This window comes from Dipodomys merriami, unplaced genomic scaffold (genome assembly GCF_024711535.1).
Source record: "Dipodomys merriami isolate MVZ:Mamm:240054 unplaced genomic scaffold, mDipMer1.0.p SCAF_24, whole genome shotgun sequence".
Lineage (NCBI taxonomy): Eukaryota > Metazoa > Chordata > Mammalia > Rodentia > Heteromyidae > Dipodomys > Dipodomys merriami.
The window spans coordinates 8056855-8074696 of record NW_027203826.1 but is presented as its reverse complement, the minus strand read 5'-3'; the positions used below and the strand labels follow the sequence as shown (position 1 = coordinate 8074696).

General features: G+C 36.6%; 1 protein-coding gene across 4 annotated transcripts in view; it reads right to left on the bottom strand.

Moving 5' to 3' along the window:
- Positions 1-17842, bottom strand: part of Pla2g4a (phospholipase A2 group IVA) — a 176432-nt gene that overhangs the window by 39724 nt on the left and 118866 nt on the right. For all 4 annotated transcript variants that reach the window (XM_070034248.1, XM_070034247.1, XM_070034249.1 and 1 more), the window contains 4 exons: positions 17691-17832; positions 9324-9460; positions 3698-3920; positions 2481-2595 (listed from right to left, as the gene is read on the bottom strand). In XM_070034248.1, the coding sequence (XP_069890349.1) occupies positions 2481-2595; positions 3698-3920; positions 9324-9460; positions 17691-17832 (617 nt within the window). The remainder of the gene's footprint in view (positions 1-2480; positions 2596-3697; positions 3921-9323; positions 9461-17690; positions 17833-17842) is intronic.

The following is a 17842-nucleotide window of genomic DNA, read 5'->3' as shown; positions in this document are numbered from 1 at the left end:
TATCCACGGTGTGTGTGTGTGTGTGTGTGTGTGTGTGTGTGTGTGTGTGTGTGTGTGTGTGTGTTTGCTGGTCCTGAGACTTGAACTTATGGACTAGGCACTTTCCCTATGATTTTATTTTGCTTTGCTTTGCTTTTTATTCAATGCCAGTACTCTGCTATTTCACAGATCCCCTTCTAGCTTTTGTGGTGCATAATTGGAGATAAGTATCATGTGGATTTCCCTCTTAGGCTGCCTTCAAACCAGGATCCTCATTTCTCAGCCTCTTGAGTGGCTAGGATTACAGCTGTGAGCCACTGGTGCCTAACCCATTGGCATTTTTTATACATGACTTTCATAGTATACGCTCCATTGTTCAGATGTACTGAAAAAAATGGTGCCTAATGCAGTTTTAAGTATATTATATATTTTATCATATCTACTTGTCAAAACAGAGTAAAGTATCATCCTATTATAACAGATGCAGTAACAGGCTACAAGAGATCATATAACAGCCAAAGTGACAGTGTATCCTAATTGTTCTACATTTTTTAGGTTCATTTATCTAATATTTGTTATGAAATTCCTAAATTGAAACAGGACTTACAAGCAAGAACACTATGTGACAACGAGGAGTGGAGTTAATCCTTGAAATCTAACATGCCAAACTCTATATGGTCTATAGGTAGTAAAGTTAACCTAGCATTAAAAAAAAGGTAACAAAAGAGTTCAATGCTAATCTGAGCTCTCCTACTTATTATGTAGTGATGTATAACTTAATTACTCTTTCTGAAACCTTATTTATTCTTTTCCTGTCCTTCTTTCTTTCTTTATTCTTTTCCTTTCTTTTTTTTTTTCTTTTGGTACCAATCCATTTTTTTGGGAGGGGGAGGGGTGAGGAGGCTTGAATTCAGGGCCTGAGTGCTTTTCCTGAGCTTCTTCTGCTTAAGGAACTACCACTTGAGCCAGAGCTCCACTTCTCTTGCTTATGGGGTAGTGTATTGGAGAAAAATATCTCATAGACTTTCATGCCCAGGCTAGCTCCAAACCATGATTCTCAGATCTCAGGCTCCTGGGTAGCTAGGATTATAGACATGAGCCACTGGAGCCTAACTTCTTCTTTTCTTTTCTTTCTTTTTTTTAAGCAGTGCTAAAATAAAATTTTAAAAAAGACCTATTTTCCTGTGTTCAACTGAAGATTGAAATAAAATAATCAATGTAATAACTGCTTTCTGATAAACATTTTAACCAATATTATTAATAAGTTCATGTTTATTAGTGAATGAACCCTAGGTATATTGTTTTTTATAAACTATCTAAAATTCATGCCTGAAGGGTACAGAAAACTGAGAGCAAAATTACAAAGGAATTTTGGATAAAAATTTGCTAATTGTGTGACCTTCATAACCAGTATATAAACTCATGATGGGAATCAAGTCACTGATGTACCATTCCTAAAATATAATGAACCCATCAGCCAGTTAACAGGTTAACTCTGGCAGAACTCCCTCATCAGTTCCATGGTGGCAATAATTTCCATGGCACCCAAGAAGTAAAGCTACAGAAGAAAGTATTATTTCTCCCAAGATTTAAAAGAAATAAAACAATATGTCCACCACAAACATACACAAGTTCTTGGTAGGTGTTTAATTACAAGAATTACAATATGAGGGTAGGAAGTTGGCTCAATGGTAGAGCGCTTGTCTCTCATGCATGAGGGCCTGGTTTTGATTCCTCAGCACCACATAAACAGAAAAAAGCCAGAAGTGGGGCTGTGTCTCAAGTGATAAGGTGCTAGCCCTAAGCTGAAGAGCTGAGGGACAGTGTCCAGGCCCAGAGTTCAGCCCCCACGACCAAAAAAAAAAAAAAAAAAGAATTAAAATGGTGCTACAAGTGACTGACATATATTATCCAATTCATTAAAATATATCAAGAAAGTAAAACAATATACACTGCTTAACATTACTAGCCCTGGGCTGGGAAGGTAGCTCAGTGCTAGAGTGCTTGCCTTCCATGCCTGAGGCCCTGGGTTCAATTCCCCGCACCACATAAGCAGTAAAAGCCGGAAGTGGCACTGTGGCTCAAGTGGTAGAGCGCTAGCCTTGAGCTGAAGAGCTGAGGGACAGACAGCCCATGCCCAGAGTTCAAGCCCTACAACTGATAAAAAAAAAAATTATTAGCCATATTCTTTTATCAGTAGTCATTGACAAATGAGTAAGTAACTCCCTTTGAGTTCTAGGACTATATCAATAATTTGCTTTTATTTTTACTAACTAAAATAAAGAGATATTAGTTACTAGGGTGTTTTTTTTAATTACTAGGGTGTTATTTTATTTTATTTTTTGGAATATTCTCCACAACCAGAAACATCATTTGGCCTAATCTTCTGTTATGGAAAGTGTACTGAAATAATCAATTCAAATCGCTTATGACCTTCTTTATGAGAAAACCACTGGAAACCTCAGGCTCTAGGAGATGTCCTGAGAAAAGAAATAACATACCTGCAAACATCAGCTCCGATACATCAGGTTTGACATGGAGACAAGTGAAAAGAGGTAAAGGACAACGCGCAGCACTGACCTTCTCCTTCAGACTACTCAACGTAAGGTTCATTCTCTGTCACAGAAGAGCAAAGTGGTTTAGATTACACAAGCAGACACAGATAAAAGCTTCTTTAACACAGCAGTTCCATGAAAGCACATAAAATTTTTGTAATAAAAGTAAGTCATTTTACTTCTAGAAATATCTGGGTACTGAATAAATTTAACCACAAAAAAAAAAAAACAGAAAGAAAGCTCTATGAAAATAGTTCTTTGCATTTTAAAGGATGCATAACACTAGGGTCTGTGTCCATATTTGAAGTGAAGGATGATTTGGCAATTACAGAGCCTGGAAAATATGTATCCCCTGGAGTTCCTGGAACAGGCTTTTCCCTATCGCCCTTGCTTTATCTTCAAATGAAATGTCACCTTGTGGTTACGTATCAACATGTAATTGTTTCCTGTGATCCATTTCCTTTTCGGACTCCAGGCAACCTTCATTCATCTCTTTTAAAAATATTACTTGTGTTTGTGGGAAACAGATAATCAATTTCCCACCAGGACCTGGCAATCACCCACTCAGCCTCCTGAATGCTAGGATGATGGTCCAAAATAACCCAGACAGAAAAGTCCAGGAGACTCCAACTTTAATTAGCCAATGAAATTTCAGGCTGGAAGTATGGCTCAAAAGGTAAAGTACCACTGGAAGCAAGAGAGCCAAGGGAGAAAGCAAGGTCCTAATAGGGTCAAATCCTGAGAGACATTCTCTCTCTCTCTCTCTCTCTGTCTCTCTCTCTCTCTCTCTCTCTCTCTCTCTCTCTCTCTCTCTCTCACACACACACACACACACACACACACACACACACACACACACACACACACACAAGGTTTCATTCTTGGGGAAAAATGGGAAATAAAAATGTGACTCTTCCAAAGCAAAGGATTATAAAAGCACCTCCCTACACCTCCAACTGATGAATAGTTTGAACATACTGATACGTTCTAGTTTGAATTGTTGAAGAATTATAATGTCTGCCAGGGAGAACATGATCCACACATACTGTTAAAAACAAGTTGAGCTGAATGACTATCACAAAACATACCACATTTACTTCCACTTGTAACATTATCTACCCATTATCTACCCATTTAAAGAACAATAGGTAGGTATGGCTTACATTATGAATTAGTGTTTCTCCTATTAGCATCCCAAAGATGTCAGTAAAGGTGACAGGCTGGCCAGAGCTTTTCTTCTTCCATAAAGACTCTACATATCTCTTAATCTTTTGTGGGGTGAGAAGTAAGAGTGGGTTGTGGCTAACATTTTTCATTAGCTCCTCATTAATTTCTTCTGGCCCCTTCTCTGGAAAATCAGGGTGAGAGTACAAAGTTGACATGTACCTGAAAGGCAATCAAAGCAAAATCAATAAAAATAAAGTCAATCACAGAACAGTCTCCAAAGAAAGAAGGCACTTGGTGTCATAACATAAAAGGATGTATTTAGTTAAACAATTTATCCCATTAGAAATATTAACCAATTTCAGGAAAGAATCTATCAGTCAAGAATGAGATGGTCTATTACAATGGAGACAAAAAAAGAAAAAAAAAAAGAAGAAAAACAACAGAGAGATAGTAATCTAATCTATCAAGAATGAGTGTCCTAGCCAGTCACTCTTGGCTCATGCCTGTAATCCTAGCTACTCAGGATGCTGAGATCTGAGGATCTCTGTTCAAAGCCAGCCTGGGCAGGAAAGTCCGTGAGACTCTTTATCTCAAATTAACCACTAGAAAACCAGAAGTGGCACTGTGGCTCAAGCGGTAGACTGCTCGCCTTGAGCTGAAGAGCACAGGGACAGGGCCCAAGCCCAGAGTTCAAGCCCCACGACCAAAAAAAAAAAAAAAAAGAATGTCCTTACCAGATTATTTACAGATTGGTGACACAAAACTTTTGGTTCACCAAATAAATTAACTGAAAATGTGCTATCCCAAGTATTGAGAATGCTAATTCTTACAAATGATTTTTTAAAATTGTTTATTCACCAACCAGATAAAGTCCCCAACCTTGTTTCAGGTAGGTCTCGGAATTTCTCAGCATAAGTCTGAAGCCAAAATCCAAGAGAAAAATAAGGTTTTTAAACATAGATGATCTACTGAGAAGCTCCTTAACCATCAGATGTTTAGCCACATCTAGTGATGTTGGAAATCAACATGTCAACTAGACAGTAAACATTTTATTATCTTTTGGCCTCCCTCCTATGAGCCAAAATCTTTGAATCTTGCATATATATATATATATATATATATATATATATATACATATATATATACATCTATCTATCTATCTATCTATCTATCTATCTATCTATCTATATCTATATCTATATAGTCTATCACATCATCCAAACAAAAACCAAATAGCCAAAGTTTTAACTCAGATTTCTTCACACTTAAAATTAAAAAGCTCATTATAATAGCTTATTTTCTCATCAGAGAGAGGATAAGCCTAACTCTTACTGCAAGTACTGTGTTGGATTGTTGTTATTAAGCTGTTGTCGTGAATATTCAGAGTGGCTTTCAAATCTAACATTTTTAAAGATGAAGGAAGAATGGTCTGTTGTATTTTGATTAAAAGGTGCATATTTCTAATAATCACAGCTATATTTAAAATATTACTTCTCTCTTGGATTTACTTTTTTTCTAAAATTTTGTCTTGTTTATGAAATAAGTTCTTTCTGTGGTAGTTCTATGGTAGTTCACACTTGCCTGGAGCTCAGAATCCTCCTGCCTCAGTCTTATATAGTAATACTAATGAGTCCAAAAAAATGAGAGCCTTTACAAATAACTAGGGAAGCAAGGGGCTTGATTTATTTATCTATGCATCTTTAAGTAGTTGCTTCTAATTTTCAGCATACCTATATAAGGGACCTCATTCTAAGTGCATCTAAATTGTTTTTTTAAATTAGAAGAAATTTTAAATTCAGTCTTTATCACTAATTAATTACATTTCATGTTTTAAATATTAGTGTTGCTCCTCAAGGACTGGCCAAATTAAAATCTTCAGAAGTATACTTTCAGAAATTTTGTACTTAAAACTGTGACAAGGTCCCTGGATGCCAGTGGCTCATATCTGTAATCCTAGCATCTCAGGAGGCTGAGATCCGAGGGTTTCAGTTCTGAACCAGCCAGGGGCAGAAAAATCCATGAGAGTCTTATCCTCAGAAAACTGCAAGTGGACCTGTGGCTCAAAGTAGTAGAGTGCTAGCCTTGAGTGGTACAGCTCAAGGGACAGTGATCAGGCCCTGAGTTCAACTCCAATGACAGAGAAAGAAGAAAGAAAGACAGAAAGACAGACAGAACAAAAGAAAGGAAGGAAGGAAGGAAGGAAGGAAGGAAGGAAGGAAGGAAGGAAGGAAGGAAGGAAGGAAGGAAGGAAGGAAGGAAGGAAGGAAGGAAGGGAGGAAGGAAGGGAGGGAGGGAGGGAGGGAGAGAGGAAGGAAGGTAACAGAGAGATTTTCATACCCAGATCAGACTCAGTATGACTTGAAAAGATCTACTGCACTGTTCCAGAATTCTTTATACTATTCAATTAAAAATTCTCATCCTCAAATTTTATTTGAACCAATACAGTAGAATGGGCTCTACTGTGGATAGCTATAGAAATAATGTCATTTATCTTTAGATAGTAACATGATGCAAATATGGCACTTCAATGATACAAGCTTGCTAAGATAGTTGTGCTAAAACTAGGATAACACAGAATTATTATTAAGATTCTACTATGTACTCATGCCAAGCCTCCAAATCAGCTAATACTGTATTTAATGAATCACATCCATCACACAAAAATAATTTCAGAAATAATTACCATAAATGTAGCTGGGGTTATAAGAGAAGCTTTGTTCTACCTAAAATTCTCTTTTGTGATCACAGACAACTCCCTGGGAGGCCCAAGACTTCTCCAGGTATTTCCGTATTACCTCATTAATGCCAAATCATGGTCATGTATCTGCAGAATATAAACATTTACACAACACAGAAGTGTAATTTGTTTTTTCAAGTGTTTCCGAATTCCTTCCTTTGAACTTTTTTTACTTTCTCATCTATCATTGTCCAGAGAAAATGAATCACATTAACATGAATTAACATGAATCACCTGAAAGTGTGATTTCTTGGTCTACGGAAGGGTGTCTGTATGGTCAACACTTCCATCTGTCCTGTCTACATTCTATTCTGTTTCTTCCTCCATCTCTATCTGTAATGTTTTTCGTGTCTTGCCTTCCATCTGGACTACTGTCTTCCTGTGTACTATTTCTTTTGCATCAGACTTCTGTAGAAATACTCAAGTCTCTTGGGTTCTGAAGAAAAAACTCATAAAATTCCATCCCTGAGCTCTGGATTCTCTTCAAATGATGCCTGCTCATTTCTTTCCTTTTTGATCACCCTGCTTAAGACAACTGATGATTCTTACAAGGTACAACTTTCACCTTTTGCAATTCTGCTTTCTATTCATTTTTTTATCTTTCGTAAATTCATGATCAAAAGTAACTTTTTTTGCCTTATGAGTGACTCCTGATTGAACCTATTCTTAAAATACGTATTGCTTCTCAGCGTCCACTCCACCCTGAACTTTCTTTTTTAAAGGCATCTTCTTTGTAGAACTTACTAGGATGCCCTCTCTTTTGCCCAATAAGTTTGGGGCTACTTGGGGTTCCACAAATTCAATCATTGGTTATAATAATTGAAGTCGTAAGAGCTGGTGGAGTTAGGAAGGAGTTTTATGTAGATAAAATAAAGCACAATGAAAGTTGTGGAGAAAAGCTGCTATTAAGAGAAAAGTTGTGGAAGAAAGAGATAGTACAGAGGAAAGAGCTATGAAAATAAACAATCAAGGCATGACAGGCAAACTTGAAAGGAGAAAATAGTATGCAACATGGCTTAGGAACATCAAAAAATAGCATTAGCTGGGCACCAGTGGCTCATTCCAGTAATCCTAGATATTCAGGAGGCTGAGATTTGAGGATTACAGTTCAAAGCCAGCCCAGGCAGGAAAATCTGCCTGGAAAAGAGTCTCAGGAAAGTCTGAGACTCTTATCTCGAATTAACTACCAGAAAACCAGAAGTGGTGCTCTGGCTCAGGTGGTAAAGCACTCACCTTGAGCTGAAGAGCTCAGAGACAGTGGCTAAGCTCAGAGTTCAAGCTCCAGGAATGACAAAATAATAATAATAATAATAACAACAACAACATATGGAAATTAAGCAGCCCTTGGGTAAAAAAACCTATCCTAAAGATGTAAGGAGTGAGTAACCTTTAAGGGAAATGCAATAAAAAAATTAAGGAGTAGCTTTGAAAAAATGGAGAAATTATGTATATTTAAAAGTGTTTGCACATTAAAGCATCTCATGATTCCATTGATCTGGATTTGTTTTCAGACCCCTAAGAGGAGAATGTAAGATAGTGACCCAACCTTTATTAGATGTGTTTAAGTAGTAAGCTTCTTTCAATATATGAATAGCAGGTGGACAACAGAAACCTAGCACATGCAGACAAAACCACCCAAAGCATAATAACAAAATGATTAAGTAGGAGATTTCATACAAGGGTCCAAGTTTTTCACACCATTACTCATTGAACAGGCAGATGCCTGCTCTTACCTTCAAGGGAAGAAATAACGATGGCTACACCCATCTTTCAGAAGACATAAATCACTTTGCATGGACAGAAGAGGTGGCAACCATGGCACTGAGTTATTGGTTGTTGACCACAGAATCTGGTCAAAACATACAATTGTAGCCTACTTAACTGTAAAACTCTCTACAGAACATTCAACTGTGGTTTAGTAGAAAGAATGCTAAGATATGAACTTGATAGCCTGCACCTGCTCATTTTCATGAACAAATCACTTGGCTTGTGAGTCAAATCTTTAACTGAAAAAATGCATAAACTCCATACCCATCTCTCAGAATGAAATAACACGAACACTTTAAAAGGCTAGACACAGAAAACATCTTAAGATATGTGAAATTTGTTATGGCTGAATGACTAAAATGGCTTGAAAATCAGGCTTAGTTAGATACTCTGCAATAAAGTAATAGTCTCATTTGAGGCATCTGGGCAAGAACCTTTATTTGACTTTCAATCAGCCTATGTCAGCTAGGCACACCAAAAAAGTATGTAGCATCATCTTGGAAAATTCCTTCTAGCACATTCATCAAATGGCAAATCTACAGGGCACACATACCATAATTGTAGATGCTCTAATTCTCCATCTAAATTTAGCTGACCTTAAACACCATTGAAGCACTAATTTCACATGTAGGTAAAAACCATCTCTGCTTTAAATGGTTGCCTTCCTCCTCCAGATACTATAGTAACTACATTTCATTCTATTTGCCCTAAAGAAGATGAATACCTAGTGAATCACCTAGACATGCTCACTGAAGGACTACAAATCATCAAATTATAGGAAGATTAAATTAATGATGGGTGGAGTATATTACTCCACTTTTGTGATATTTATCTAGAACTACTTTCAATAGGAGTTCTTTCTAATTTATGTTTTAACTACATTTTGAGTTACAAACATGTTGAAAAGGAGTAAATTTATGGTCAAAGTCATGATTAAGCATGTATTTGTCTTAATAGAAAAACTTATTTAGGCCATTTGTGGCATTACATTGGCACTTTTCAACAAGCTGATGTCAATGTTCTATTTCTTTAAAACCTCTTGTTTATAATGTTTGAATTAAGCGTATTCAAACCTTTACCAGGATCAAAGTAAAATTTAAAAATGCATGCCTACTAACCATGTGGAGCCAGAAAGACCTGCAATGTAGGTAGCACAGTCCAAAATTCCAGATTCATACAGGGCCTTCATCACACCAGAGAAGCCCACCATGGCCCGGAAACCCCCACCTGAGCCCAGTATGGCCACCACAGGTACCTGGAAAGATGCAACACAGAGACTTACACCAAGCATAAGCATAAAACAGACTTCCTTTTAATCTCATTCTTACATTAAATAGCCTGCATTTTTAGCACAAAGAAATATTCATTGCTTCATATTTGTTGGTGGTTTATTTTCTAAAAGAAAAAAAATAATGTCACATATAACAAAATCAAGATCAAGTTCAACCAGTCATAATGAAAATGTCCCAACTAATATAACAATAACAACAACAATAATAATATTAATAGTAAGACCATATCTCTTCAACCCTTTGCAGTTTCTGGTTTGTGTTAAATTGCAATGTTTTATTTGATTCCCTTAGAAATCCTGTGAGGTGAGCAGGAGAGGAATATTTGTACATTTTCTAGTTGCCATCCGGAAAGGATGCTATTGTGTGAGATCTGACAGGTAGTAATCTGTGGCTGAGTAAAAAGCATACTTGCAGCTTAATTTATGTGGAGAATCTTTAACATTATGGCTCTGCTACCTGGGAATGGAAGAGAGGAAGAAGGGTGGTTATCTTGTTTGGAATTCCAGCTTTGCTCATGAGTAGATGTACCTGAACTACCCAGAGCACAAGCTATGTTTAGGAAAAAGAATAGGTAAATCTTGGAACCCCCGAATAGTATGAATACATTATGTTTCAAGTACTTGGAAAGTGAACCCTCAGTGACTACTTACAAACATCAAATTATTATTTTACAATTATAAGGACTTACACAATTATGTAACTGTTAAATATATAAAGAGAAGTATGTAGAGGTTAGATCTTCTTAGACTTAGTTAGGCTGGTGTGTAGTAGGGTATTTGGAACTGAATTCCTGGTCAGAGGTTTTTTGTTTTTTGTTTTTGCTTTTATTTTTTGTTTAAAACATTATCTTCAAGTAGTTGTACAAAGGGTTTTCAATTCAATCCAGAGCAATTTACTAACTCTAACTGGTATCAGATCAAGATCCTTAATATCAATCTAGATAGAAAGTGAAGATGTCCTAACTGGAGAAGGGATTATCAGTCCAGTAATGAGGTAAGTTAAGTGAATCTGAACGTGTATAGAAGGAGATAAACCCAGTGCTCTCAAAGATACATTTTAAAACTGGAATAAAGTAAAACATAAAAAGCCTTTAAAGCACATGGGAGAAATACACTTACTATAGAAAACTGAGGTGAATCATAAAGTAAATGACTGGGGTACAATATAGCATTAATTCTAGCAGTAGTTGGGAGGAAGCTACATGAGACTGGGGATTTGAATTAGGGCATGAAAAACTATTGCATTTATGGGGAATATTATAATAATGATTTGTGATTAAAAATGGTAAAGTTATCATTGCTGTAAGTTCAGCCTATGGTTTGGGTCAGGCTAAGATAAGCATAAGCAGGAAAGGTATGCGATTTGGGGGACAGATACCAGTCATGTTACTGCAACAGTAGTACACAGGGACTGAGGAAAAATAGGATCATGAAAGAGTTTATGGCAAATAAAATTTTTGGTTTGAAATTTAAGAGGAACATTTTCTTGGGACGTTTTCTTAGGAAATGATGCATTTTACTATTATACCATTTTATTTCTATTTATACTAGTCTATTATACTATTTTCTACTGTTTGCTTATTTATTTTGTTTGCTTTTGTGCTAGTGGGCATTGAGCCCAGCCTACTGCCCAGGGTAGGCAAGCTCTCTCTCATTTTGCCTATGTCTCCAATCCCATCCTCCTTTATAAAATTTTCATGTTTGAGTCAGGGTCCCATTACATTGTTGCCCAACCTGGGTCAAATTAAACAATACTTCTGACTCTGACTCCTGAGTAGCTGGGGTAACAGGCATAACATAACAGGCATAGACTACTCTAGCTATTGCAAAAAATGATTATGTAAAACAATGAATCCAATAGAAATCAGGCAATCTAAAGTGAGTATTAAAAGTTATCCATCACAGATTACACCATTTATTTGGACAAGCAACACATAGCCTGCACTGTTGCTCAGCCTTTTTCATATGCTAATAACTTAACACATTCTTGAAGATGTTTATTTTAGGTTGTTAGAATATTCTAGAAATGACCTCTTTACTGAAATTTTTTTAATTTAATTTAATTTTATTTGTGAACATACTGTACAGAGGAGTTACAATTACATGGGCAGGATAATGCGTACATTTCTTACCAAGCATTGCAGCCTCCTCCTTTGTTTACCCTTCACATACCTTCCCAGCCTCCCCCCTCCCCCCCAATCCCAATCCTTCTCCTTCCCCCCCTTCTCTTCCCCCCCCCCACCGACGTTGTAAAGCTCATTTTGACATGACAACTTGTACTTCTCATTGTTGCCACAGGTCCACCTGTATCCTTAAACAACTGGTTTTTCCCCATCTCCTCCACAAGTTATACTGACATCAAATATAGTGAAAGCAGGGGTTATACTGTGGGGGAGGGTTTACTGAAATTTATAGGTGAGGTAAGTCATTGTTCTCATTACTGGTTTAAAGTAATTAATAGTGATAATTAATTTTCAGTTAATTTTTTTCATTCAGATACATGCATTACTACCAGGTGAAAGAAAATGCCAGATATTTGTAGACAAAAACTAATTAATCACATAATTGACTGCATATTATAGGTACAGTCATTTGCTATGAGTCTGTTTTCATACATATTTACTTTTCATAGCTCTGCAGACACATATTATTTTCCCTTTGTAAAGATAATACAACTGAGGCACAAATACTTTTTCCAGTGTTATGGAATCAGAAAGTATTTTCTTGATTTATTAACTGGGTCTTTCAGATCTATTATTTCACTGTTTTTCACTATGACTTGGAAAATAAATATCCCTACTTTCTCCCAACCCAGGGCTGTGCCCTGAGACAAAGCAATTCTCTGTAGTCTCAGTTTACTCGTATGTAAAAATATTGGGCAGAAGTAATGATCTTGAAGCTTTACAGAACTGTTAACATTTCATATTCCATCATTCATACAGAAATACCAACTAAAATAATCAAATTATAAATGTTTATAAACTGGAAACTAGAAAGGGAAATGAGACATATTAAGAATATCCTTGGGCTGGGAAGGTGGCTCAGTGGTAGAGCGCTTGCCTTGCATGCATGAGGCCCTGGGTTCCATTCCTTAGCACCACATAAGCAAAAATAAGAAAAAAGCCGGAAGTGGTGCTGTGGCTCAAGTGGTAGAGCACTAGCCTTGAGCTGAAGAGCTGAGGGACAGCGCCCAGGCCCAGAGTTCAGGCCCCATGACTGGACCCCCTCCCCCGCCCAAAAAAGAATATCCTTGTTTGCTGGCACTCTCAGGGATACTTTGGCACAATCTGGTTTTAATATCCTCTGATTCCAGAAGGAGACCACTTCCATTCTTCCAAAGAGGTTAACTGTCCATAATAAATGGTCTAGACAAGTCACTAATAAATACTAAACCAAACTGAATTTGAACAGAGATATGACTGGTGCCAAAATTCATTCTTTGTCCTCTCTGTTTCTGCAAAGGAAGAATAAAGAGTCTCCATTGAGAGAAATCATATAGCTTAACCACATTTTAAACTTATGTGTGACTTCAAATAATGTTTTCATACTTTTGTGCAATAAATGAAGGCTAACTTTGTATGTTTCACTCATCTTGATCATTCTGGAAGAGCATTTAAAGAAGTAATGGTAATGCTATAAGGAGAAACTGTTAATCCTTGCTGTTATTCTAAAAGAATCTAATAAAGATGTGTAGGTAAAAAGGGTTGGTTATATTTAGCTCTAGTGTTTATATATAAATGAGGTCAGCAAAATATTTCTGATGTTTTTCTTATATGATTATAGAAAGTGAATTTTCATTTCCCCCAAACCATGTGTTTTGATTAAATTTGTCTGGTCAGATACATGTGTTACAGATATTATTAATTTCCTTGCTGGCAGTAGAAAATATTTCAGTGCTCAAGGATTTTGGACATTTTCATAGATCTTTAAGATCTTACAATTATAAAAAGGGAATTTTTCAATCATGCTATTCAGTATACATTATGTAGAAAAATGATCTAAATACCTTGTGGGCAGGGATAGGAGGGGAAAACTGAGGGAAAGCAAAGGAAGTATTGACCTTGTCAAAGGAGACATGTACTCATTACCTGACTTATGAAATGGTAATCTGTCTGCATCATACCTTAATAAAATAAAATACCTTATTTTTTAAAAAGGACATTTTCCTTGGCCCCTATGTTAGAGTTTTCAAAGAAAAAGAACTAGTAAGATTCATACAATTACAGAAATACATATCTTGTAATGAATTACTTCCTACAATTAGAAGGACTGGTAAATCCAAATCTGTAGTATTGATAGCAAGTCCAGAACCAGTAGAGCTGATGGCATAGATGAAGTTAGAAGGAAGTCATGGACTCTTCCTTTCTGCTCAAAAAGCCTTGTCTTTCTGTTCTATCCGGCCTCCAAAGGCTTGGATGAGTGAGGTGGACCCATATTGCTTACGTACACACCAACAATGGCAGCAAATCGCCACTCCTCCACATGCCTCTTCTATTGGTTCTGAGATGCACGTATTCACTAGCATTCTTCTCCCTAAACCTAACAACTTCAGCTCAACTTCAGCTCAGCAGCCAAAGGTTTTGAGGCCATCAAAGCACCCTACTGACTAGATTCTGGGTCTCGTGGGCATCTACTATCTAGATTGTTTTCAAGCGGTTATATTCCTAGGCTTTATATCGTATTACTACCTTGGGCAAGAAAACCCAGCTCTACCTCTAAAGCCCTGAAACCTTGCCATTTGGAGCTGACACACATTCAGTTTACCTTCCCACACTGCTTTTTACTCCAGCGTTTACAGTAGATAAGGAAAATAAGAAATGATGATATGAAGTGCCATTGTTGGTATGAAGATGAAACTTAAAAGGATATTTTAAAAGAATAATCATTCCTAAAGACAATTCAAGGTTGACTCTATTACCTCCTGAAACTCTTTTGTGCCAGGTAGTGGCATCTTACACCTATAATCCTAGCTACTCAGGAGGCTGAGATTTGAGGATCATGGTTTGAAGACAGCCTGGGCAGGAAAGTCTATGAGAATCATGTCTAATTATCCACTAAAAAGCCAGAAAGTGAAGCTGTGGCTCAAGTGGTAGAGTCTTAGCCTTGAGCAGGAAAAACTAAGGAACAATGCCTAGGCCCTAAGGACAAGAAGGAAGAAGGAGAAAAGGGGGGAAGAGGTAAGGGAAGGGAAAAGAGGAGAAAAGGAGGGAAGGGAAAGGAAAAAAGGGCAAAGAAAATGAAAAAAAAAGACCTGTTTTGCTTGGCCTAACTGTCCTTGACAAACCCTATTTTCTTCTCTCTATTCTTCTGCTTAATTACATTGTAAATATGAGTAGACAACAGCATCCAGCGAGCATGTGAGGGAACACTTTTCACTCTCTTTGTATCCAAAGCTATGTTGTCTTTATATTTGTTCTTCAAGAGAACTATTTTCTCGGTTATATTCTGTTGAAAGTTGGATCTTTTCATTCTCTTATTTTCCTAGCATCTCTAATTCTGTATTTCAGGCCCTGATCAACTTTGTTCTATTATTATACCCTGTTTAGTAACATTTCTCCTCACATAAGAGGCCATATTCTGGAAACTTCATTTGATCAAAACTATTATAGAACAAGAAAATGAATAAAAGATGTCCTTCAAGCTATCACAATAACTCAGAAATTCCTGTACACAGTCTTCTAGCCTTGCTCATGGGGGACATTCTCAGTCCTTTACTCAAGGAGAAATAACTCAAATGAGAGACACTGTTCTAATAACAAGCTTATTATCAGATCTGAATGCCACAGTAACAATGAAAGAGAGAGGAAAAGTTTGAAGAAATCCTTCCAACTCAACATAGAGCATAGAAATATGGCAGCTGATTGCAAGGGAGAAAAATAAGAGTAGCTTAGTCAGTTTAATCTGAACACTTTCATCAAAATGATTTCAAACAATAGATTCCTTAAAGTTTTATTATATAGAAGGAAAAAAATCTTGAGCTATAAAATTATAAGAAGTTAACACTATAGATGAGAGTATCTTGGGAAGAACAAAATAACTGATATACTAGGATTTCTAGAAGGGGGATCATGGTCTTTCTCTGACAGAAAAGGAAACTCCCGCCATGGAGTTAGGAGGAAATTTATAAATCATAGGTTATGATAGGTTGTGGAAGATTCCTGTCCTTAGGCAAGTAATGAAGAACAGGTCATCTCTTGGCTTTTCATTTTCCTTGGATTAGGACACAAGCCAACAAGAGGACACTTGCAAATTGCTGTGAATATTTAGACAGCAACTGGGCATAGAATCCCTACAGTGATAAGAAGAATCGCGGCCCAAGGTAAGACAAGGCAACAAAAGTTATTAAGATCTAAACTCAATCAATAAGCCCAGCCTTGAGGTGCATGTTTGTGATCCTAGCAGCGATACAGAAGGCTATAGATAGAAGGTTCACACTTTGAGGATTGCTTTGGAAAAGATTCAATAAATAACTAAATGAAGGAGTGGAGATTTGAATGAAGTAGTAGACCATGTGCCTAGCAAATATAAGACCCAGAGTTCAAACCCCAATACCTCAAAAATAATATTAAATAATGACCTGAAAACTCTTGTGTATTTATACAATGTTAAAAAGAAATGAGTGAGTTATAAGGCCACAAAAAACATAAAATATTTAATCACATTACTATTAAGTGGAACAAACCAATCTGCAAAGCTACACTCTCACTGATTACAATGATGCAATATACTAAGAAAGATAAGACTATAGAAATAAAAAGATTAGCGGTCACCAGGAATTGAGTGAACAGAAGGTATTAACAGGTAGAACACAGAAGACTGTTGCAACAGAGTAAAAACATTCTGAATGTTACTTTAATGATCAATATAGGTAATTACACATTCATCAACATCCATGGAATATACACCATCAGTTACAAACACTGAACTGTGTAAACTGTGAGCTTTGGGTGTGAATATGCAAGTCTGGTTTCATTGATTTTAACATATTACTACTCTGGTATAGACAGGTGAGAACACGAGAAGACTATGATGGATAATTTTCCTGGACTAAAGGATAGACAGACAGATGGACAGATAGGTAAGAAAATATTATTTGTGAATTTGTCTATGAGGTTATGTTCCCACACAAAAAGTTGAACATGTGACTCAGTAGACTCAGTAAATGAGTATCTACTCACCAATGTAAACAGTCACCCCAGTCCTGAGGATATAATGGTAGAAGAGAGATGAGTTTTCTCTATCTCTTCAAGTTTAATCATCTGTGTCCCCTGACATCTATGATCCTGATTCTCAGTCCTTGAAACTCTAAAGGATAACACCAACTTTTCTCCTTCCCATCCATGTCCAGTCCTAAAGCTTTGAAGCCATAAACTGGTAATTAAACCATCTGATCCTCTGTTTCTCAGACTTTGAAACTTTGAGACATAATACCAACTCTTCTTCTTTCCAACCATACCCAGTCCTTGAATCCATAGTCTTAGACCTGTAGTTATATCATTTTAGTCTCTGGGTCTCAAGGTTTGATTTCACACAGAAATATATCACCATCATTCCTGAGTATCCAACTTACACACAGCAGATCTTTCAACTTCTCAGTCTCCATAATGATATGAGGTAATCCTCATAATGAATCACATACATCTACCAATATTTGTTTCTTTGCATAATTCTCATCAATACTGGAATGTTGTGTATGTGTGGAAGTGGGATGTATTGTGAGGACTGTCTGTACTTTCTGCTTACTTTTTCTGTAACCCTAGATTCAAAAACAAGAATAAACCTGGGAGAAATAAAAGATAGAGGTAACACTGTCCAAAAGAAATGTACTCATTACCTGACATGTATAACTGTAACCCCTCTGTACATCACCTTCAGAATTACAATAGTTAGACAAAAAAAATGGAATCAGTACCTTACTATGTAACTATAATCCCTCTGTACATCACCTTGACAATAAAATTAAAATGAAAAATTAAAAACCACAAAAGTTTTCAAAAAGTCAAAGTAAAAATTAACACAATCTATAAATATTACCAAACATATTCTTAATGCAGGTTTACCTTCCTCAAAGAGCTTGTTTTCTAAACACTTACCTATAAATTGAAGAAGTAGTGTTCAATCCCAATGTGGGATTATTTTTGGAGAAAGTAGTTAAGCATTTTTAAACTGTAATTTGAAAAAAAGTCCAACTCACATCACGTGTGGAGTACAATGCTTCACTATCCTTTGGGCCCAAGAGTTTCTTCATGTTTTCCTTTATGACCTCTTTCCTCTGTTGTCTGAAAATTTTCTCCTGATCACACAGAGCCATACTGAATCGTAGGTCTGGGCATGAGCTGTGATGCA